This window comes from Bombina bombina, chromosome 6 (assembly GCF_027579735.1).
Source record: "Bombina bombina isolate aBomBom1 chromosome 6, aBomBom1.pri, whole genome shotgun sequence".
NCBI classification, from domain to species: domain Eukaryota; kingdom Metazoa; phylum Chordata; class Amphibia; order Anura; family Bombinatoridae; genus Bombina; species Bombina bombina.
The window spans coordinates 113669082-113694133 of NC_069504.1; the positions used below are offsets into that span (position 1 = coordinate 113669082).

The 25052-nt window shown below is 44.1% G+C and overlaps 2 protein-coding genes across 2 annotated transcripts; both read left to right on the forward strand.

The window, feature by feature from the left end:
- The first annotated feature begins 824 nt into the window (after positions 1-824).
- LOC128664334 (protein LDOC1-like) lies at positions 825-1241 on the forward strand. Its single transcript, XM_053719174.1, has one exon. The coding sequence runs from the start codon at positions 825-827 to the stop codon at positions 1239-1241; it is 417 nt and encodes a 138-aa protein (XP_053575149.1).
- Positions 1242-2224: 983 nt separating this feature from the next.
- LOC128664335 (protein LDOC1-like) lies at positions 2225-2677 on the forward strand. The gene has a single exon (XM_053719175.1). The coding sequence runs from the start codon at positions 2225-2227 to the stop codon at positions 2675-2677; it is 453 nt and encodes a 150-aa protein (XP_053575150.1).
- The last annotated feature ends 22375 nt before the right edge of the window (positions 2678-25052 follow it).

Below are 25052 nucleotides of genomic sequence, written 5' to 3' on the forward strand. Positions count from 1 at the left end.
CATTATAGGAGCTACTCAGCTTAGCCAATATCCAAAGGATTGCCTTTCAGGAACCTAACCAGATTTGAATTCTTTTTCCCCTTTGTGGACTGCTAACAAGAAGATAGGAATCTGCTTGAATTTACAAGACCTTAGCGTTATATATTAAAGCGCTTCTTTGTTACCTTTCTAACAGCAGCACTCAGTGATGTCACTCAGCTAAAGCTGCTTCCAAACATCACACTGACACACAGCACAGATCAGCTGCAGCTCTGCCTGCACGCTCTCACTAAGAGCGCCACGCCCACGGAACAGTATCGCACAGCAGCGACATAGGAACAGGGAGTTGTTTTACTCAGTCACACTCCACAGACCTCTCATATTAAGAGCGTATAGACTACAACTTTATTCCGGATATCAGGTATCATAAAACTGAACTGCCTTGTAAACTTAATCACTAGCATTGTGACATATACATGTTTAATGTGGAAAGACCTGACTTCTAGTTCACGCTTCCTGTGCGTGCTATCAACCTCTTAGTAAGACTAGTCTCACTCTTTTTACCTTAGAGAATACTTCTGAAAGCAATCTATCTTACCTAAGGTATTTCTATATGAATCTTCCTCAAACTGTACTTTACCTATACTCCTTATACATCCTCCAATTCTCTCCCTTGACTGCCCTCAGTCCCCTCAGATCTATGAGCAAAAACTGGACTCTCACTACATCAAGAGTCACAGGTTTGGTGTGAGACTGAGCGGGACACAATAGGCTGCATGTTAACACATTACATCAAACAAACCTAACATAATACTTCTTATAGAATAGCATACCAGCCTATACCTATGGATCTAAGTGAACTGTCATCCAGAGTGGGGGCCCTCTCCCAGAATATGGATCTCATGTTGCAGGGCCTAAGGGAGATAAAAACTGAAAACGAGCAATTACGCAAGTTCATCAATAAACAGTTGGTATCCAAGACTGCCTCTACTGACATCCCTGAACCCCAGATATGCCCCCCTGAGAAATTCTCAGGAGAAAGGTCTCGTTTCCGGGATTTCCAAAACTCATGTACACTCTATTTTCAGCTCAAACCAAAAACATACCCCAATGACCGTTTAAGGGTACTGACAGTAATATCATACCTCACAGGTGAGGCAAGAACATGGGCCAACACCTTTTATGAAACAAATGACCCCATCCTCAATTCCTTGGAATCTTTTTTTTTCAGCAATGTCTCTATTGTATCAGGATCACGATAAACAATCCACAGCAGAGACCTCTATTCGTGCTCTATGACAAGGAAGGTGTCCGGTTGAGGACTACATAGCTGAGTATAAGAGATGGGCCCCTGACACCCTATGGAATGAGCATGCCCTAAAAAAACATTTTCGTCTAGGATTATGTGAAAGCATAAAAGATGAATTAGCCCGCACAGTCATGCCCACAAGTCTAGAGAACCTAATCACGCTATGTATCTCCATAGATGGACGCCTAAGGGAAACAAAATGTGAGAAAGGGTACACAGAATACTCTGGGAAAAGGTATTCGACATCCACACCCACGCCACTCCCCCAAAACACTGAGGAAGCCATGGATATAGCATTCGTAAAGGGACCTCTGAAACCGGAGGAAAAGGCATGGCGCAAAGTCCACAACCTCTGCATGTACTGCGCCAGTAGAGACCACGCCTTTAAAGACTGCCCCATTCTCTTAAGACAACGGAAGGGTAAGTCAAACAAAGACTCAATCAGTTATGATAATGAAGTTAGAGCTTCTTCTCACCTATGCTTTTCTGTTTCCCTTCAGTGGGATCATCATCAAGCACCTACGGTAGCCGTGATTGATTCAGGAGCCACAGGAGACTTTATTGATTTTGATTATGTACACTCACTTAAGATACCACTAATAAAAAAAGAAAATTCACTTCCTATCCAACTTGTAGATGGTTCTTCCATGAAGTCTGGTCCAATCACTCACCAAACTGCACCCATAAAGGTCACCCTCCCATCAGGGCATACTGAATATAAGGTTTTTGAGGTGATACTCACACACTTGTTCCCAGTCACACTGGGATTAAATTGGTTAAAACTCAGATCTATGAGCAAAAACTGGACTCTCACTACATCAAGAGTCACAGGTTTGGTGTGAGACTGAGCGGGACACAATAGGCTGCATGTTAACACATTACATCAAACAAACCTAACATAATACTTCTTATAGAATAGCATACCAGCCTATACCTATGGATCTAAGTGAACTGTCATCCAGAGTGGGGGCCCTCTCCCAGAATATGGATCTCATGTTGCAGGGCCTAAGGGAGATAAAAACTGAAAACGAGCAATTACGCAAGTTCATCAATAAACAGTTGGTATCCAAGACTGCCTCTACTGACATCCCTGAACCCCAGATATGCCCCCCTGAGAAATTCTCAGGAGAAAGGTCTCGTTTCCGGGATTTCCAAAACTCATGTACACTCTATTTTCAGCTCAAACCAAAAACATACCCCAATGACCGTTTAAGGGTACTGACAGTAATATCATACCTCACAGGTGAGGCAAGAACATGGGCCAACACCTTTTATGAAACAAATGACCCCGTCCTCAATTCCTTGGAATCTTTTTTTTCAGCAATGTCTCTATTGTATCAGGATCACGATAAACAATCCACAGCAGAGACCTCTATTCGTGCTCTATGACAAGGAAGGTGTCCGGTTGAGGACTACATAGCTGAGTATAAGAGATGGGCCCCTGACACCCTATGGAATGAGCATGCCCTAAAAAAACATTTTCGTCTAGGATTATGTGAAAGCATAAAAGATGAATTAGCCCGCACAGTCATGCCCACAAGTCTAGAGAACCTAATCACGCTATGTATCTCCATAGATAGATGCCTAAGGGAAACAAAATGTGAGAAAGGGTACACAGAATACTCTGGGAAAAGGTATTCGACATCCACACCCACGCCACTCCCCCAAAACACTGAGGAAGCCATGGATATAGCATTCGTAAAGGGACCTCTGAAACCGGAGGAAAAGGCATGGCGCAAAGTCCACAACCTCTGCATGTACTGCGCCAGTAGAGGCCACGCCTTTAAAGACTGCCCCATTCTCTTAAGACAACGGAAGGGTAAGTCAAACAAAGACTCAATCAGTTATGATAATGAAGTTAGAGCTTCTTCTCACCTATGCTTTTCTGTTTCCCTTCAGTGGGATCATCATCAAGCACCTACGGTAGCCGTGATTGATTCAGGAGCCACAGGAGACTTTATTGATTTTGATTATGTACACTCACTGAAGATACCACTAATAAAAAAAGAAAATTCACTTCCTATCCAACTTGTAGATGGTTCTTCCATGAAGTCTGGTCTAATCACTCACCAAACTGCACCCATAAAGGTCACCCTCCCATCAGGGCATACTGAATATAAGGTTTTTGAGGTGATACTCACACACTTGTTCCCAGTCACACTGGGATTAAATTGGTTAAAACTTCATGAACCCACCATTCATTGGGGTAGAGGTTTGATACATTTAAATTCTGAATTCTGCAAAAGGAATTGTAAGGTCGTATTTCCACACACACTCATGCACATCTCAGACATCAACGTTCACCATTGTTATAAACAGTTTGCTGGCGTCTTTACCAAAAAGGAGGCTCAGACCTTACCACCCCATAGGCCGTACGACTGCCCCATCGACTATACTATACGGCTGTATTTTTCCCTTATCTGAACCTGAACTCAAACACCTGAAGGAATACCTAGACGACAACCTACAGAAGGGATTCATTAGACCCTCCACCTCCCCAGCTGGAGCGGGAATTTTCTTAGTTAGAAATAAAGACAACAGCCTTTGACCAATAATAGATTACAGGGAGCTAAATGCACGTACTAGGAAAAATAGGTACCCTTTGCCCCTGATACCCGAATTAATCGAGCCGTTGCAGGGGGCTAAGGTATTCACTAAGCTGGACCTGAGAGGTGCCTACAACCTCGTAAGAATGAGGAAGGGTGACGAATGGCTGACCGCATTTCGGACAAGGTATGGCTTGTTTGAATATACGGTCATGCCATTTGGGCTATGTAATGCCCCCGCAACCTTCCAACATTTCATGAACGACTTGTTTTGTGACATGTTGGACGTAAATATGGTCATCTACCTTGATGATATACTAATTTATTCTGATACTCTACCAACTCACATGTCAAGGCGGTTCTATCAAGGCTTAGAGCTAACTCACTCTACGTAAAGGTCGAAAAGTGTATATTCAATTTAACTTCCATTTCCTTCCTAGGCTACCAAATCTCCCCCTCTGAAATTCAGATGGAAAACAATAAGGTGGAGGCGATTACCAAATGGCCCACTCCCTCTTCCAAGAAAGACATCCAGAAATTTCTAGGTTTTCTCAAACTTCTACAGAAAGTTTATTCAAGGGTTCTCGGATATCATCAAGCCCTTGACAAACTTGACAAAGAAGGACCACAATTTCAAATGGAACAACCAAGCAGAACAGGCTTTCCAACTGCTCAAACAGAAATTTGTCACAGCTCCTATACTTCATTTCCCTGACCCATCTCTCTCTTATGTCCTTGAAGTTGATGCATCGGATCATGCTACCGGTGCTGTGTTGTCACAGAGAAAATCCCCTAAGGAGCCATTACATCTCATATCCTATTACTCCAGACTAATGAACACCGCAGAAATGAACTATGCGGTCAGAGAAAAGGAACTTTTCGCCATAAAGGATTCTCTGGAATTCTGAAGAAATTTCCTAGAAGGCACTCCCTCTCCGATAGTCATATATACCGACCACAGGAATCTGCAGTTTCTTAAGACAAACAAAACATTAAAGGGACACTGAACCCAAATTTTGTCTTTCATGATTCAGATAGAGCATGCAATTTTCTAATTTACTCCTATTATCAATTTTTCTTTATTCTCTTGCTATCTTTATTTGAAAAAGAAGGCATCTAAGCTAAGGAGCCAGCAATTTTTTGGTTCAGACCATGGACAGCACTTGTTTATTGGTGCTGTCCAATCAGCAAGGAAAACCCAGGTTTTTCACCAAAAATGGGCCGGCATCTAAACTTACATTTTTGCTTTTCAAATAAACATACCAAGAGAATGAAGAAAATTTGCTAATAGGAGTAAATTAGAAAGTTGCTTAAAATTGCATGCTTTATCTGAATCACGAAAGAAAAAAAATTGGGTTCAGTGTCCCTTTAAGTTCTCGTCAAGTACGATGGAGTCTTTTTTTTAGCAGATTCAACTATGTGATAACATACAGACCGGGTAATAAAAATGCGAAAGCCGATGCACTATCTAGGAGAGATCCAAAACCTCTCACCTGTATAGACTTGAATTGCATCATACCTCACGATAGGCTTATTGGCCTCACTACGACCGATATGGCACGTTTCTGTGCTCATCAGACTCAATACACCACCACTGCCATTCTACCACTCTACAAGACTGCCAGTGGGCTCTTATATCATGAAAGACAGTTGTATGTCCCTGTCTCGCTCAGGCAAGAGGTTCTAAAGTCAGCACATAACTCTGTACTCGCTGGACATCCGGGAATACATAAAATGCAAAACCTTCTCCGAAGAGAATATTGGTGGCCAAAGATGCACAGTATCACTCAGTATATCAGAACATGCAGGATCTGTTGCCAGAATAAACACATCAAACAACATCCATATGGCTGTCTCCTTTCCATTCCTTGCCCATACCGGACAGACCTTGGAGGTCAATTGCCATGGATTTCATTGTGGATCTACCCCATCTGGTAATCATAACACTATACTGGTGGTGATCGATCACTTCTCAAAAATGGTACACTTCCTACCAGCTATTGGGTTACCCACTGCCAGCAAAACAGCACATCTTTTCCTCAACCACATTGTCCGATTACATGGACTACCGGACACTATTACAACCGATAGGGGCTCCCAGTTCACTTCACGATTCTGGACCCAACTCTGCTGCATCTTACAGATTGAAAGACGGATGTCTACTGCCTTCCATCCGCAGACCAACGGTCAATGCGAAAGAACAAATCAAACACTCGAACAATTTCTGCGGTGCTATTGCTCCTCTCAACAGGATGACTGGCTATCCCTTCTACCTTCTGCAGAATTCTCCTTTAACAATACACTCAATGCTTCTACAAAAATGACTCTTTTCTTTGTTAATTACGGATTCCATCCTTCCTATCACCTCAACAATAGGTCTGAATCCGATTCCCCGGTAGTCAACGACTTGATAAACACATTTGCCCAAGGCTTCACCTCCCTCAAACAAATCCTAACGGATGCCCAGCATACCCAAAAACGTTACTACGATTCTAAGAGAAACAGAGCTCCCCCCTACAAACCAGGTGACAAGGTCTGGCTCTCCACCAAACACCTAAAGTTAGCCGTACCATCGAGGAAGCTGGCTGCTCTCTTTATTGGGCCATTCCCTATTAAAAATGTCTTGAACCAGAATGCTGTCACCCTGACTTTGCCTCCTACATATAGAATCCACCCGACTATCCATGTCACTCTACTCAAGCCTTATCACCAGATGAGATCTGAGACTTCTCTTCCACTTGACATGCCTCCTATCCCAACTGCTGATGAATATGAGGTTCAAACTACTATCGATTCCAGGTACCATCGTAAGAAGTTACAATACCTCGTATGTTGGAAGGGCTTTGGTACAGAGGAGGACTCCTAGGAACCCTCTACTAATCTGTCTGCTCCCCATCTCTTATTGGAGTTTCATCGCAGACATCCTGACCGGCCGATGCCGTGATCCGCTGAGCAGCTCCTTGGAGGGGGTGTTCTGTCAGGTTAAGGGATATTCCTTTAAGACTCTCACAAATCTCTATATAAGGCTCCTCCTGTTCCTGCTCGTGGCTAAGTATTTTGTCCCTACAGGTTTATTAGCCATTATAGGAGCTACTCAGCTTAGCCAATATCCAAAGGATTGCCTTACAGGAACCTAACCAGATTTGGATTATTTTTCCCCTTTGTGGACTACTAACAAGAAGATAGGAATCTGCTTGAATTTACAAGACCTTAGCGTTATATATTAAAGCGCTTCTTTGTTACCTTTCTAACAGCAGCACTCAGTGATGTCACTCAGCTAACACTGCTCCCGGAACCACGCTGACACACAGCACACTCCAGCTGCAGCTCTGTCTCATCTCTCAGCTAACGCTGCTCCCAAATATCACACTGACACACAGCACAGATCAGCTGCAGCTCTGCCTGCTCGCTCTCACTAAGAGCGCCACGCCCACGGAACAGTATCGCACAGCAGCGACATAGGAACAGGGAGTTGTTTTACTCAATCACGTTCCACAGACCTCTCATATTAAGAGCGTATAGACTACAACTTTATTCCGGATATCAGGTACCATAAAACTGAACTGCCTTGTAAACTTAATCACTAGCATTGTGACATATACATGTTTAATGTGGAAAGACCTGACTTCTAGTTCACACTTCCTGTGCGTGCTATCAACCTCTTAGTAAGACTAGTCTCACTCTTTTTACCATAGAGAGTACTTCTGAAAGCAATCTATCTTACCTAAGGTATTTCTATACGAATCTTCCTCAAACTGTACTTTACCTATACTCCTTATACATCCTCCAATTCTCTCCCTTGACTGCCCTCAGTCCCCTCAGATCTATGAGCAAAAACTGGACTCTCACTACATCAAGAGTCACAGGTTTGGTGTGAGACTGAGCGGGACACAATAGGCTGCATGTTATCACATTACATCAAATAAACCTAACATAATACTTCTTATAGAATAGCATACCAGCCTATACCTATGGATCTAATTGAACTGTCATCCAGAGTGGGGGCCCTCTCCCAGAATATGGATCTCATGTTGCAGGGCCTAAGGGAGATAAAAACTGAAAACGAGCAATTACGCAAGTTCATCAATAAACAGTTGGTATCCAAGACTGCCTCTACTGACATCCCTGAACCCCAGATATGCCCCCCTGAGAAATTCTCAGGAGAAAGGTCTCGTTTCCGGGATTTCCAAAACTCATGTACACTCTATTTTCAGCTCAAACCAAAAACATACCCCAATGACTGTTTAAGGGTACTGACAGTTGCTGACTGAGAGGTTGGTATCCAAGACTGCCTCTACTGACATCCCTGAACCCCAGATATGCCCCCCTGAGAAATTCTCAGGAGAAAGGTCTCGCTTCCGGGATTTCCAAAACTCATGTACACTCTATTTTCAGTTCAAACCAAAAACATACCCCAATGACCGTTTAAGGGTACTAACAGTAATATCATATCTCACAGGTGAGGCAAGAACATGGGCCAACACCTTTTATGAAACAAATGACCCCGTCCTCAATTCCTTGGAATCTTTTTTTTCAGCAATGTCTCTATTGTATCAGGATCACGATAAACAATCCACAGCAGAGACCTCTATTTGTGCTCTATGACAAGGAAGGTGTCCGGTTGAGGACTACATAGCTGAGTATAAGAGATGGGCCCCTGACACCCTATGGAATGAGCATGCCCTAAAAAAACATTTTCGTCTAGGATTATGTGAAAGCATAAAAGATGAATTAGCCCGCACAGTCATGCCCACAAGTCTAAAGAACCTAATCACGCTGTGTATCTCCATAGATAGACGCCTAAGGGAAAGAAAATGTGAGAAAGGGTACACAGAATACTCTGGGAAAAGGTATTCGACATCCACACCCACGCCACTCCCCCAAAACACTGAGTAAGCCATGGATATAGCATTCGTAAAGGGACCTCTGAAACCGAAGGAAAAGGCACGGCGCAAAGTCCACAACCTCTGCATGTACTGCGCCAGTAGAGACCACGCCTTTAAAGACTGCCCCATTCTCTTAAGACAAAGGAACGGTAAGTCAAACAAAGACTCAATCAGTTATGATAATTAAGTTAGAGCTTCTTCTCACCTATGCTTTTCTGTTTCCCTTCAGTGGGATCATCATCAAGCACCTATGGTGAGCCGTGATTGATTCAGGAGCCACAGGAGACTTTATTGATTTTGATTATGTACACTCACTTAAGATACCACTAATAAAAAAAGAAAATTCACTTCCTATCCAACTTGTAGATGGTTCTTCCATGAAGTCTGGTCCAATCACTCACCAAACTGCACCCATAAAGGTCACCCTCCCATCAGGGCATACTGAATATAAGGTTTTTGAGGTGATACTCACACACTTGTTCCCAGTCACACTGGGATTAAATTGGTTAAAACTTCATGAACCCACCATTCATTGGGGTAGAGGTTTGATACATTTAAATTCTGAATTCTGCAAAAGGAATTGTAAGGTCGTATTTCCACACACACTCATGCACATCTCAGACATCGACGTTCACCATTGTTATAAACAGTTTGCTGGCGTCTTTAACAAAAAGGAGGCTCAGACCTTACCACCCCATAGGCGTTCGACTGCCCCATTGACTATACCATATGGCTGTATTTTTCCCTTATCTGAACCTGAACTCAAATACCTGAAGGAATACCTAGACGACAACCGACAGAAGGGATTCATTAGACCCTCCACCTCCCCAGCTGGAGCGGGAATTTTCTTAGTTAGAAATAAAGACAACAGCCTTTGACCAATAATAGATTACAGGGAGCTAAATGCACGTACTAGGAAAAATAGGTACCCTTTGCCCCTGATACCCGAATTAATCGAGCCGTTGCAGGGGGCTAAGGTATTCACTAAGCTGGACCTGAGAGGTGCCTACAACCTCGTAAGAATGAGGAAGGGTGACGAATGGCTGACCGCATTTTGGACAAGGTATGGCTTGTTTGAATATACGGTCATGCCATTTGGGCTATGTAATGCCCCCGCAACCTTCCAACATTTCATAAACGACTTGTTTTGTGACATGTTGGACGTAAATATGGTCATCTACCTTGATGATATACTAATTTATTCTGATACTCTACCAACTCACATGTCAAGGCGGTTCTATCAAGGCTTAGAGCTAACTCACTCTACGTAAAGGTCGAAAAGTGTATATTCAATTCAACTTCCATTTCCTTTCTAGGCTACCAAATCTCCCCCTCTGGAATTCAGATGGAAAACAATAAGGTGGAGGCGATTACCAAATGGCCCACTCCCTCTTCCAAGAAAGACATCCAGAAATTTCTAGGTTTTATCAAACTTCTACAGAAAGTTTATTCAAGGGTTCTCGGATATCATCAAGCCCTTGACAAACTTGACAAAGAAGGACCACAAATTCAAATGGAACAACCAAGCAGAACAGGCTTTCCAACTGCTCAAACAGAAATTTGTCACAGCCCCTATACTTAATTTCCCTGACCCATCTCTCTCTTATGTCCTTGAAGTTGATGCATCGGATCATGCTACCGGTGCTGTGTTGTCACAGAGAAAATCCCCTAAGGAGCCATTACATCTCATATCCTATTACTCCAGACTAATGAACACCGCAGAAATGAACTATGCGGTCAGAGAAAAGGAACTTTTCGCCATAAAGGATTCTCTGGAATTCTGAAGAAATTTCCTAGAAGGCACTCCCTCTCCGATAGTCATATATACCGACCACAGGAATCTGCAGTTTCTTAAGACAAACAAAACATTAAAGGGACACTGAACCCAAATTTTGTCTTTCATGATTCAGATAGAGCATGCAATTTTAAGCAATTTTCTAATTTACTCCTATTATCAATTTTTCTTTATTCTCTTGCTATCTTTATTTGAAAAAGAAGGCATCTAAGCTAAGGAGCCAGCAATTTTTTGGTTCAGACCATGGACAGCACTTGTTTATTGGTGCTGTCCAATCAGCAAGGAAAACCCAGGTTTTTCACCAAAAATGGGCCGGCATCTAAACTTACATTTTTGCTTTTCAAATAAACATACCAAGAGAATGAAGAAAATTTGCTAATAGGAGTAAATTAGAAAGTTGCTTAAAATTGCATGCTTTATCTGAATCACGAAAGAAAAAAAATTGGGTTCAGTGTCCCTTTAAGTTCTCGTCAAGTACGATGGAGTCTTTTTTTTAGCAGATTCAACTATGTGATAACATACAGACCGGGAAATAAAAATGCGAAAGCAGATGCACTATCTAGGAGAGATCCAAAACCTCTCACCTGTACAGACTTGAATTGCATCATACCTCACGATAGGCTTATTGGCCTCACTACGACCGATATGGCACGTTTCTGTGCTCATCAGACTCAATACACCACCACTGCCATTCTACCACTCTACAAGACTGCCAGTGGGCTCTTATATCACGAAAGACAGTTGTATGTCCCTGTCTCGCTCAGGCAAGAGGTTCTAAAGTCAGCACATGACTCTGTACTCGCTGGACATCCGGGAATACATAAAATGCAAAACCTTCTCCGAAGAAAATATTGGTGGCCAAAGATGCACAGTATCACTCAGTATATCAGAACATGCAGGATCTGTTGCCAGAATAAACACATCAAACAACATCCATATGGCTGTCTCCTTTCCATTCCTTGCCCATACCGGACAGACCTTGGAGGTCAATTGCCATGGATTTCATTGTGGATCTACCCCCATCTGGTAATCATAACACTATACTGGTGGTGATCGATCACTTCTCAAAAATGGTACACTTCCTACCAGCTATTGGGTTACCCACTGCCAGCAAAACAGCACATCTTTTCCTCAACCACATTGTCCGATTACATGGACTACCGGACACTATTACAACCGATAGGGGCTCCCAGTTCACTTCACGATTCTGGACCCAACTCTGCTGCATCTTACAGATTGAAAGACGGATGTCTACTGCCTTCCATCCGCAGACCAACGGTCAATGCGAAAGAACAAATCAAACACTCAACAGGATGACTGGCTATCCCTTCTACCTTCTGCAGAATTCTCCTTCAACAATACACTCAATGCTTCTACAAAAATGACTCCTTTCTTTGTTAATTACGGATTCCATCCTTCCTATCACCTCAACAATAGGTCTGAATCCGATTCCCCGGTAGTCAACGACTTGATAAACACAATTGCCCAAGGCTTCACCTCCCTCAAACAAATCCTAACGGATGCCCAGCATACCCAAAAACGTTACTACGATTCTAAGAGAACCAGAGCTCCCCCCTACAAACCAGGTGACAAGGTCTGGCTCTCCACCAAACACCTAAAGTTAGCCGTACCATCGAGGAAGCTGGCTGCTCTCTTTATTGGGCCATTCCCTATTAAAAATGTCTTGAACCAGAATGCTGTCACCCTGACTTTGCCTCCTACATATAAAATCCACCCGACTATCCATGTCACTCTACTCAAGTCTTATCACCAGATGAGATCTGAGACTTCTCTTCCACTTGACGTGCCTCCTATCCCAACTGCTGATGAATATGAGGTTCAAACTACTATCGATTCCAGGTACCATCGTAAGAAGTTACAATACCTCGTATGTTGGAAGGGCTTTGGTACAGAGGAGGACTCCTAGGAACTCTCTACTAATCTGTCTGCTCCCCATCTCTTATTGGAGTTTCATTGCAGACATCCTGACCGGCCAAAGCCGTGATCCACTGAGCAGCTCCTTGGAGGGGGTGTTCTGTCAGGTTAAGGGATATTCCTTTAAGACTCTCACAAATCTCTATATAAGGCTCCTCCTGTTCCTGCTCGTGGCTAAGTATTTTGTCCCTACAGGTTTATTAGCCATTATAGGAGCTACTCAGCTTAGCCAATATCCAAAGGATTGCCTTACAGGAACCTAACCAGATTTGGATTATTTTTCCCCTTTGTGGACTACTAACAAGAAGATAGGAATCTGCTTGAATTTACAAGACCTTAGCGTTATATATTAAAGCGCTTCTTTGTTACCTTTCTAACAGCAGCACTCAGTGATGTCACTCAGCTAACACTGCTCCCGGAACCACGCTGACACACAGCACACTCCAGCTGCAGCTCTGTCTCATCTCTCAGCTAACGCTGCTCCCAAACATCACACTGACACACAGCACAGATCAGCTGCAGCTCTGCCTGCTCACTCTCACTAAGAGCGCCACGCCCACGGAACAGTATCGCACAGCAGCGTCATAGGAACAGGGAGTTGTTTTACTCAATCACGTTCCACAGACCTCTCATATTAAGAGCGTATAGACTACAACTTTATTCCGGATATCAGGTACCATAAAACTGAACTGCCTTGTGACATATACATGTTTAATGTGGAAAGACCTGACTTCTAGTTCACACTTCCTGTGCGTGCTATCAACCTCTTACTAAGACTAGTCTCACTCTTTTTACCTTAGAGAGTACTTCTGAAAGCAATCTATCTTACCTAAGGTATTTCTATACGAATCTTCCTCAAACTGTACTTTACCTATACTCCTTATACATCCTCCAATTCTCTCCCTTGACTGCCCTCAGTCCCCTCAGATCTATGAGCAAAAACTTGACTCTCACTACATCAAGAAGTCACAGGTTTGGTGTGAGACTGAGCGGGACACAATAGGCTGCATTTAACACATTACATCAAACAAATCAATACAAACCTAACAATTTCTGAGCTTGGGTGAATGGGGCCTCTACTCGGCTGGTCCTGTTGTCGTTCTCATTCACCTTGGGCATTCACCTGATGGGTGCTGCTTTTCATTTTATTTGTAATCCGGATGGATGTGTTTAATTCATTTTTTCCTTAAGCTCAGGTCTGTTAGATTTTGTTTTTATGAATGTTCTTCTCTGGAACCGATACTTGCGACTTGTGGTCGCGTGGGCACTCCCTCGGGAGTTGCGCACTTGTTGAATATTAGAATTTTTGTTTCTAGTTCATTTATTGATCATTCGGGACAAATTTTCTTGGACCTTGAACAGTTCCAGAGTGTCTTTATACCCGGCTGGTCATGTGCTTTTTCAGCTGTTATCAGGGTTCATGTCACCTTTGTGGTGCTGAGGATGCCTCTAGGCCTATTCTATGGACTCCTGGCTCAGATCCTCATCCTACTGCTGTATGAGGTCTCTGGTTTATATGCAACTTCTTTGGATGGAGGGTTGTGCGTACCACTCTAAGGGTGGTCGGTTCGGGATACTCGCCTCGGCTATGATTCTGCTTTTTGCAGATGACTCTAGGTTCTTGAGGTCCCTGGAGACTTAGAACCGTTATTTCCATTAAATGGAAGTTGGGAGATGTGTGTGACCTGTTTCAGGTGATTAACGTTTAGTTTTCACTTGAGGTTCTTCCAGACGCTGTCTCTTTATCCTTGTACGTTCTTTCTGATGATGGCGGAGCATCATCCTTCCCCACTTATGGCGGGATTGTCTGGTTGGGTGTGCGGGCATGTTTTTTCTCTGTTCCGAGTCATTATACTCTGGGAGGTTGTGTGCAGGGGTTCCCTGCCTTCTGTGGGAGTTGCAGCTCCAATGTTTGCCTGCTCAAGGTAGTTTTTCTTGAATAATAGCTTTTTCAAGCTCTCTGACTGTTGTCTATTCCATCTAATACCCTCGGTCGGACTACGGTCTTTGCCGTTCAGGTGTGTTGCATCCTCGATGTTACGCTAGCCTTGGGGCTTGTCAGTAGCGGTGTTGAGGTTGGGTACGAGGGTCGTCCTTCGATAGTCAGGCAGTTGTACTTTTTTCCTCGATACTCCATCTGTAGTTTTGTGTGCGGTGCCTTGCGTTACTTCTCTGAGATGGTGAGCAGGGCCCTGGGTTATCATTTTTCTTCGGGTATTGATTTTACCCTGCCTGTGTGTGTATCACGTGTTGCCGCTTGCCTACAAGATTTTTTGTGATCCATTGCACTGGGTGCTGCTTCTCAGACTGTTCGGGAGTCCTTCATGACTCTTGGGTTTAAGGCTATCTAGATTGCCAAGTCTACGGACTTTAGAGGTGTGCTCCTCCTTGGAGGAGACAGTTTAGGGTTCTCTCAGAGATTGGATCTTTTTATTTTTTATTGTCGAAAACCCTGGCCTTGGTCCACTTCTCTCCATGGATGGGTTTGGACAGTTTGGTTCACAGTGAAAGTTGTGGTCCCTTAAGCCCCTTTCGTAGGGGCTTGGGCTCTGTGAGAGATGCCTTTGTGACTGTGGCTCAGGCTTTTGGCCTTTCTGATGGACCCCTACCTGTCTTCTGGTGCATTTATGATGTTCCTGTAGACTCCAGGTGCTTTTCAACTGGGTTGACAACCCTATGGTAGTTTTTTTTTTTCCTTTGTTCATTACCATCTCTTCCAGAGTAGGGTTTGGGTTCTCCGGGTTCGGCATTACCTTAGTATCATGGAGTCCTGGGGGGTCCTTGCAGATTTTTTTCCCCTTCCTGTGTTTCAGGTTCCTGGGAGGGGAGCTGTGATATAGTGTCTGGTTCCTCCATTCCTGCAGCAGGAGGCTGAGGGTTTTGCTCCTGTGGGGGGCTTCCACTACGTGTATCCAATATATGGATGCTGAGTTTTTGGGGGACTTCTTCCCTTGGAAAGTGTGCCCTTTTTATGCCCACGACTGCGTGTAGGGGGTCTCGTACAAGAGCACAATGTTTCTCCTGACTCACGGTAGCATGCCGTTTGTAGCAGCGGTCTAACAGGGGATTTTACTCTATGCAGTGCTGTTGGCCCCTTCCTTGAGGGAGGTTTTTGGATGTTCTCCTTCTTTCTACCAGCATCTGGTGCCGAGAGGGGGAGCTTCTTGGAGCCTCTATTCAGTGGGCTGTACAACCTTGGTGGTTTACAGTTGGAACCATCCACAGCGATTTGCTTAGTGATGGTGTATCCAGTTACAGCTACTTGCTTTTGTCTGGATGCTAACTAGCTTGACGCGACTTTAGGAGGTTTGAGTTAGGGATAGGGTCAGCCTTCCGTTTGGAGGCTGGTCTTTGAGAGTTCCTGTTCAGACAGTTTGAGTTTCTCTGGGAGAGCTCTGTTCTAGCTGCTGGGATATGTATCGTGTTCCTGCTGTCTCCGCCTATCTAGCCTACAGATCTAGATATGTTATGGAGCATCGGGGGACTAATGAATTTCCTGGAGTACCTTAGGCTATTGTATGGGATTGGGGGACATGAGGTGTTCCTTGATTCCTTTTGAGGACATGTTCCCTGTGTATGGATCTTTCTTTTTGGGTCCTTGTGTTCTAGGGAGTTTGTGTCCCTGGGCGTTGCCTTTGTAAAGACAACCATGGGTTGCTTTCTAGGTGATGAGTGGGAAAAGCTCCTTTTGGATTTCCTTGTCTCAGGTTCCCTTTTGGGGGGCAGATGTGGTCCTTATCTTTAGCCGGGTACCTTCTTGGGTGTCGTGTCCCGTGGGGCAGATGCTTTGGAGGTTGTTTGGACTTGACAGACTCTAGGTCTGAGTGGTCTCTAGTTCGACTTTGCCGGTGGTGTAACTGATGTGCAGTTACCTGGGCTTGGGTTTTTCTCTGCGTTGTTAATGCTTAAATTTTTTTGGGTGTTGAGTATTTCAGGCTGTGGTGCCTTTCGAAGGGGCCGCCTTTTGTACCCACCCATTATTTGCATTGAATGCAGCTGTGGACTCTTCCATTTTAAGAAGAAAAACATAAATTGTGCTTACCTGATAATTTAATTTTCTTCTGAAGGGAAGAGTCCTCAGCTCCCATCCGTGTTTTTATCTCTATGAGGCGGTTGTAATTTTTTGTTGTTCTTCTGGCACCTTTTTTCACCCTGATATTTCTCCTACTGTTCTTTTTTCCCATGGCAGAATGACTGGGGGATGAGGGAAGTGGGGGAGGTATTTAAGCCTTTGGCTGGGGTGTCTTTGCCTCCTCCTGGTGGCCAGGTTCTGAATTCCCAAAAGTAATGAATGCAGCTGTATGCAGCTGAATGAAATTATCAGGTAAGCATAATTTATGTTTTTTTGTTTCGGAAAACAGTTAACCAGAGCTCTGAGATTGCAGTAAGGATTGTAGCGTAAATCACTATTGTGCTAGCACAATAACAACTTCGCTGTAATACAAGCGCAATGGAAAGGGGATGCAAACGATTGCGATAACGCTAGCTCAATCATTTGCTCCTCACTTGTAATCTAGCTCAATGTGTTTATTCCTTGTAAACGGAATAATTACATAGTCAAATTGAATTCAGCACATTTTTTTAAATAACATTTTTACAAATAAATGTATTTGCCCTCATAGACTATAGATATGTAACATATTGTGCCATACTGCTATTTATTTTTCTAACGCTATATGTTACAATAAAGAAATTATTAAAAAATGTTATTCTTTTGAGTCCATGGAGAGTTTCCTTTTGCTTCACCTAATTTGGCAGTTTGACTCACCCCCAAAAGTCAAGAGTTCCGTCCTATATGTCCTTATGAGCCAATCAGAAGTTAATGTTGCACGATACCAACTATTAAACATAAGTAGAGACTGTCACTGATAAATGTTTTCTATTAACCCCTCTCCAGCTCTGATTAGGTTAGACATGAAGGGTAAAATCATAGATATACCTGACGGCTGCTCCATACTAACCTATACATGTAGATTTAACCCATTCAGGCCTAGATTACAAATGGAGCTCTATTGATAGAGAACAGTGTGCTATCTATATCGTAAGCTTGGGCTAAGAATTGCACACAATCTGGTATTACAAGTAAATCATAAAAAAAAGATTTACCAAAGAATATTAGCACGGTCTACATTTTTTTAAGCGCATCCTATACTTTCCATGGATAGCGTAGGGTGCGCTATTATCACTCTGTTAAAAGTTGTTGAAATGTAGACTCCAGACTTAGCTCTGCTGTATTACAGTCATTGGTTGCACACTTATATATAACTGTAAGAGAAAAAAACTGAACTAAACCACTCTCAGATGTGTCAGGCAACTTTTGAAAAGTTCCCTACAACCTTCCCAAAACAATATTATTCAAACTAGACTAGTAAAGAAATATATAAGGCATATTTCATTACAATAATTATTACAACAGTACATATGCAAAGAATTACTCTCAACCTCCGGTGGTGTAAAATACTAAAAAAAGGACTATATGCGCATATATTAAAATCAGGGGCTTGAATTACATGAGCAGATATGCATATAAAAGCATAAAAAACATCCAGTGGATACTACAATTCTCCTCTATATATGGCTAGTAATTGCTGAAAAAGGCCAAAAATACCAAAACAGTGGTATACTATTAGAAAAGCTTGTAATAGTTAATCCAAACAGGTCAGTAATCTTCTAGTGTAAAACACTGTATGCCACTTGTATCAGTTCTCAATGGATAGATAAAGCCTCAAAATATCTTTAAATTTGTACGTTTTTTGTAGACGTTACTTGCCTTTCATAATATTATGTGAACTTTAAACTGCTACAGGTATTTCTTACCCCGCAAATGAAGTTGCTCCTTTAGGCTACTTTCCACCTCCCAGTACCTTCCATGAACCGCTGTGGCGGCGTGCGCCTCGTGTGTATTGTTTCTCTCACTTCCGGGATCTGGTGTCACCTGGGTTGGGTAAGCCAATAACAATGTGATTTTTTTCTTGATAACACGCTTTGTGCGGGTGGCTGTGCAAATATTAAAATGTCCAAGAATCTTCCTTCTTCTTTGCAGAGCGCTCTGCACATAGGGGTTAGTAGATATACAGATTTCCAGCAGGTATCATCTACGCATTTCAACCTCCTTAGAAGCCTTTATCAAGATCAATGTAGATTTAACCCATTCAGGCTTAGATTACAAATGGAGCTCTATTGATAGAGAAGAGTGTGCTATTCATATTGCAACCCTGGGCTAAGAATAGCACACAATCTGGTATTACAAGTAAATCATAAAAAAAAGATTTACCAGAGAATATTAGCACGGTCTACGTTTTTTTAAGCGCTTCCTATACTTTCCATGGATAGCGTAGAATGCACTATTATCACTCTGTTAAAAATTGTTGAAATGTAGACTCCAGACTTAGCTCTGCTGTATTATACACAGTCATTGGTAGCACACTTATATATAACTGTGCCTAATTGGTCCCAGCAGAGAAGGAAACCTAGGTTGCAACATTGTGGAGCCTATTGTTTAAGGGACACTAAACTTTAAACATATTTTTCTAGTAAGATTGTCAGATTTGATTGTCAAATAACATCATAAATTAAGTTATCTATTCCAACATTTCTAGCAAATTTTCCCTTATACAAAAATAATTATCCTTGAAATAACGTAGTACAATCAATTTTACTTGAACCTCATCACTCAGTTGGAAGTCAGCTCTGTGACCCTTTTCAACATTATAGGGACATGCTACCCATATGCTAAGTAATTTAAAGTGCTGTAGTACAATGCTTTCTAGAAAATATCACATGAAAATTGCTTTATAAAAATATGATAATTTACCTCAAAATATCTTCAGCCCACCAGAATAAGTGGTCTGCGAGTAAATATCCATCAGCTTTTATGTTAATGTCATCTGCATGATAAAAAGAAGAAACAGCCAATCAGCATCATCACTGCTGAGTGCGAACTTTGCTTAACTTTGCTTTAAAATCTTTTGGCTTGATTACCAAATTCTCTTGAGACTTCATAGTAAACTTAATTGGAAATGAAAGTGAATATGTCTGCACATGCCAGATACAATTACCAGGACAAACACCCTGATTCTATGTTTAAAGTCCTTTTACAATGGGGTGTGGCTAATGTGGACATTTTGAAGTAAATATCGTTCTTTTCGCATAGAGCTGTTCATGTGATATTATTGTTCATATGTGGATTTTATTAAAGCAATATGAAACCCAATTTTGTTCTTTCATGATTCAAGTAGAACATGCATTTTTAAGCAACTTTATTATTTGCGCCTATTATAAAATTTTCTTTGTTCTCTTGGTATCTTTATTTGAAAAGCAGGACTGTAATCTTAGGAACCGGACCCTTTTTGGTTCAGCACCTAGGTAGCGCTTGCTGATTGGTGGCTTAATGTAGCCACCAATCAGCAAGCGCTACCCTAGGTGCTGAAAAACATACCAATGTAAGCTCAAAAGCAGCAATGCACTACTGGGAACTTTCTAGTGATTGGAGACTATGCATATTCCTCTTGTTATTGGCTCACCATATGTGTTCAGCAAGGTCCCAGAAGTGTGTTGCTGACTTTAACAATGTGTTGCAGTGGTTAAATACTCAGTGGTTTATTACAATATTAGTCCTAAAGCCCTTGCACACGGGCCATTTTTTATAGTACAGTGGTCCCACCCCTTGCTCTTTCTCTTCCCCCTCTCTTTTGCTCTCTCTCCTCCTCTCTTTTGCGCTCTCTTTCCCCTCTCTTTTGTGCTCTCTTTTGCTCTCTACCCCCTTTCTTTTGCTTTCTCTCCCCCTTTCTTTTGCTCTCTCTTCCCCCCTCTCTTTTGTTCTCTCCCCCTCTCTTTTGCTCTCTCCCCTTCTCTTTTGCTCTCTCCCCCTCTCATTTGCTCTCCTCCCCCCCTCTTTTGCTTTCTCTTTCCCACCTATTTTTCTCTCTCTCCCCCCTCTTTAGCTCTCTTCTCCCTCTTTAGCTCTCTCCCCCTCTCTCCCCCTCTCTTTTGCTCTCTCTCCCCCTCTCTTTTGCTCTCTCTCCCCCCTCTCTTTTGTTCTCCCCTCTCTCCTTTTCTCTCTCTCTCCCCTCTCCTTTTCTCTCTCTCTCCCCTCTCCTTTGCTCTCTCTCCCTCTCTCCCTCTCTCCTTTGCTCTCTCTCCCCCTCTCCTTTGCTCTCTCTCCCCCCTCTCCTTTGCTCTCTCTCCCCCCTCTTTTGCTCTCCCTCCCCCTCTCCTTTGCTCTCTCCCCCCCTTCTTTGCCCTCTCTCCCCCCTCTCCTTGGCTCTCTCCCCCCTCTCCTTTGCTCTCTCTCCCCCTCTCCTTTGCTCTCTCCCCCCTCTCCTTTGCTCTCTCTCCCCTCTCTCTTTTGCTCTCTATCCCCCCTCTCTTTTGCTCTCTCTCCCCCTTCTCTTTTGCTCTCTCTCCCCCTCTCATTTGCTCTCTCTCCCCCTCTCATTTGCTCTCTCCCATCTCTTTTGCTCTCTCCCCCCCTCTCCTTTGCTCTCTCCCCCCCTTCTTTGCCCTCTCTACCCCCTCTCCTTGGCTCTCTCCCCCCTCTCCTTTGCTCTCTCTCCCCCTCTCCTTTGCTCTCTCCCCCCTCTCCTTTGCTCTCTCTCCCCTCTCTCTTTTGCTCTCTCTCCCCTCTCTCTTTTGCTCTCTATCCCCCCTCTCTATTGCTCTCTCTCCCCCTTCTCTTTTGCTCTTTCTCCCCCTCTCATTTGCTCTCTCTCCCCCTCTCATTTGCTCTCTCCCATCTCTTTTGCTCTCTCCCCCCTCTCCTTTGCTCTCTCCCCCCCTCTGCTTTGCTCTCTTTCTCTCTCCCCCTATCTTTTGCTCTCTCTCCCCTCTCTCTTTTGCTCTCTCTCCCCCTCTCTTTTGCTCTCTCTCCCCCTCTCATTTGCTCTCTCCCATCTCTTTTGCTCTCTCCCCCCTCTCCTTTGCTCTCTCTCCCCCTCTCTTTTGCTCTCTTTCTCTCTCCCCCTATCTTTTGCTCTCTCTCCCCTCTCTCTTTTGCTCTCTCTCCCCCCTCTCTTTTGCTCTCTCTCCCCCTCTCATTTGCTCTCTCTCCCCCCCTCTCTTTTGCTCTCTCTCCCCCTCTCATTTGCTCTCTCTCCCCCTCTCATTTGCTCTCTCCTATCTCTTTTGCTCTCTCTCTCCCCACTCTCTTTTGCTCTCTCTCCCCGCTCTCTTTTGCTCTCTACCCCCTTTCTTTTGCTCTCTCTCCCCCTTTCTTTTGCTCTCTCTCCCCGCTCTCTTTTGCTCTCTACCCCCTTTCTTTTGCTCTCTCTCCCCCTTTCTTTTGCTCTCTTTTCCCCCCTCTCTTTTGTTCTCTCCCCCTCTCTTTTGCTCTCTCCCCTTCTCTTTTGCTCTCTCCCCCTCTCATTTGCTCTCCCCCCCTCTTTTGCTTTCTCTTTCCCACCTATTTTTCTCTCTCTCCCCCCTCTTTAGCTCTCTTCTCCCTCTTTAGCTCTCTCCCCCCTCTCTCCCCCTCTCTTTTGCTCTCTCTCCCCCTCTCTTTTGCTCTCTCTCCCCCCTCTCTTTTGTTCTCCCCTCTCTCCTTTTCTCTCTCTCTCCCCTCTCCTTTGCTCTCTCTACCTCTCTCCTTTGCTCTCTCTCCCCCTCTCCTTTGCTCTCTCTCTCCCCCCTCTCCTTTGCTCTCTCTCCCCCCTCTTTTGCTCTCCCTCCCCCTCTCCTTTGCTCTCCCCCCCCCTTCTTTGCTCTCTCTCCCCCCTCTCCTTGGCTCTCTCCCCCGTCTCCTTTGCTCTCTCTCCCCCTCTCCTTTGCTCTCTCCCCCCTCTCCTTTGCTCTCTCCCCCCTCTCCTTTGCTCTCTCTCCCCTCTCTCTTTTGCTCTCTATCCCCCCTCTCTTTTGCTCTCTCTCCCCCCTCTCTTTTGCGCTCTCTCCCCCTCTCATTTGCTCTCTCTCCCCCTCTCATTTGCTCTCTCCCATCTCTTTTGCTCTCTCCCCCCCTCTCCTTTGCTCTCTCCCCCCCCTCTCCTTTGCTCTCTTTCTCTCTCTCTTTTGCTCTCTCTCCCCGTTCTCTTTTGTTCTCTCTCCCCGTTCTCTTTTGTTCTCTCTCCCCCTCTCATTTGCTCTCTCTCCCCTTTCTTTAGCTTTCTCTCCCCTCTCTTTAACTATCCCCCCCCTCTCTTTAGCTCTCTCTCCCCTCTCTTTAGCTCTCTCTCCCCCCACTCTTTTGCTCTCTCTCCCCCCTCTCTTTTGCTCTCTCCCCCCTCTCTTTTGCTCTCTCTCCCCCCTCTCTTTAACTATCTCTCCCCCCTCTCTTTAACTCTCTCTCCCCTCTCTCTTTTGCTCTCTTTCTCTCTCTCCCCCCTCTCTTTAACTCTCTCTCCCCCTCTCTTTTGCTCTCTCTCCCCCCTCTCTTTTGTTCTCCCCTCTCTCCTTTGCTCTCTCTCTCCCCTCTCCTTTGCTCTCTCTCCCTCTCTCCTTTGCTCTCTCTCCCCCTCTCCTTTGCTCTCTCTCCCCCCTCTCCTTTGCTCTCTCTCCCCCCTCTCCTTTGCTCTCTCTCCCCCCTCTTTTGCTCTCCCTCCCCCTCTCCTTTGCTCTCCCCCCCCCCCCTTCTTTGCTCTCTCTCCCCCCTCTCCTTGGCTCTCTCCCCCCTCTCCTTTGCTCTCTCTCCCCCTCTCCTTTGCTCTCTCCCCCCTCTCCTTTGCTCTCTCTCCCCTCTCTCTTTTGCTCTCTCTCCCCTCTCTCTTTTGCTCTCTATCCCCCCTCTCTTTTGCTCTCTCTCCCCCCTCTCTTTTGCTCTCTCTCCCCCTCTCATTTGCTCTCTCCCATCTCTTTTGCTCTCTCCCCCTCTCCTTTGCTCTCTCTCCCCCTCTCTTTTGCTCTCTTTCTCTCTCCCCCTATCTTTTGCTCTCTCTCCCCTCTCTCTTTTGCTCTCTCTCCCCGCTCTCTTTTGTTCTCTCTCCCCCTCTCATTTGCTCTCTCTCCCCTTTCTTTTGCTTTCTCTCCCCTCTCTTTAACTCTCTCCCCCCCTCTCTTTAGCTCTGTCTCCCCTCTCTTTAGCTCTCTCTCCCCCCACTCTTTTGCTCTCTCTCCCCCCTCTCTTTTGCTCTCTCCCCTCTCTCTTTTGCTCTCTCCCCCCTCTCTTTTGCTCGCTCTCCCCCCTCTCTTTAACTCTCTCTCCCCCCTCTCTTTAACTCTCTCTCCCCTCTCTCTTTTGCTCTCTTTCTCTCTCTCCCCCCTCTCTTTAGCTCTCTCCCCCTCTATTTTGCCCCCTCTTCCCCCTCTCTTTTGCCCCATCTTCCCCCACTCCTTTGGCCCCTCTTCCCCCTCTCTTTTGCTCTCTCTATCTCTCCCCACTCTTTGTCGCTCTCAGGCCATGCCCACTCCCAGTAGTCCACGCCCACTCCCAGATCAATTACGCCTGGCCACACTCCCATCGTGGCATCCCCGCTGGCCATGCCCCTCGTCACGCCCGCTCCGGCCGACCACGCCCACGACCATGCCCCCGCAACGGCCGATCTGATCTGAAGTTTATCCTAAAGGCCAGGTTTATCCTCGCGCAGTCTCTACTGCGCATGACTGCATCTGACAAACATACCTGGCATTTTATTATATAGGATTTCCTTTTTTTCCTGATAACAAAGTGATCACTATCACAGCACAGCTGAGAGTGTTAACTCACATGATATTTGATCTCTATTTTTCCACAGTGGCACTTGAAACTGCCTAGAATGGTTGGCAATCACAGAAAAAAATAAGGGCAAGATTACAAGTGGAGCGGTATTTAACAGTCCCGCTTTTTGAGCACGTCGGCTAGTGCTTGTAGTACAAGTTGAAATTAAACTGTTTTCGCACAAGTGCTAACCCGATGCACGTAAAAAGCCAAACTTAGGATATTGCACGCATTAAAGTTTTCCTCCACAGAAGTCAATAGAGCCAAAAAGGAGAAAAAAACACCCTATGTGTACGCAAAACTGATAGCATATTCTCAAGTGCGCTAAACCGAGATGAAAATATTAATATTTCACAATGTTCTTTACATAGTAGAATATGTTTTATTTATTCAGAAATACATATTTCTACATATATATGATGGTTTTTGGTGCAATATATATATATATATTTTTATTTAAAATATTTTTGATTTATTTATACAACCCCAATTCAAAAAAAGTTGGAACAGTATGGAAAAATGCAAAAAACATCAACAAAAAGAGTCATTTGAAAATGTAATAGCTATTGTACCTGGTTAAAATAAATACAAAGTTGCCTGTAAAATAAATATAAATCCTAAAATAGCTACAATGTAATTATTAGTTATATTGTAGCTATATTAGGGTTTATTTTACAGGTAAGTATTTAGCTTTAAATAGGATTAATTTTTTTAATAAGATTTAATTTATTTCGTTAGAATAAAATTATATTTAACTTAGGGGGGTGTTAGGGTTAGACTTAGCTTTAGGGGTTAATACATTTATTAGAGTAGCGGCCAGGTCCGGTCGGCAGATTAGGGGTTAATACTTGAAGTTAGGTGTCGCAGATGTTAGGGAGGGCAGATTAGGGGTTAATAAAATGTATTATAAGGTTTGCGAGGCGGGAGTGAGGCAGTTTAGGGGTTAATACATTTATTATAGTGGCGGCGAGGTCCGGTC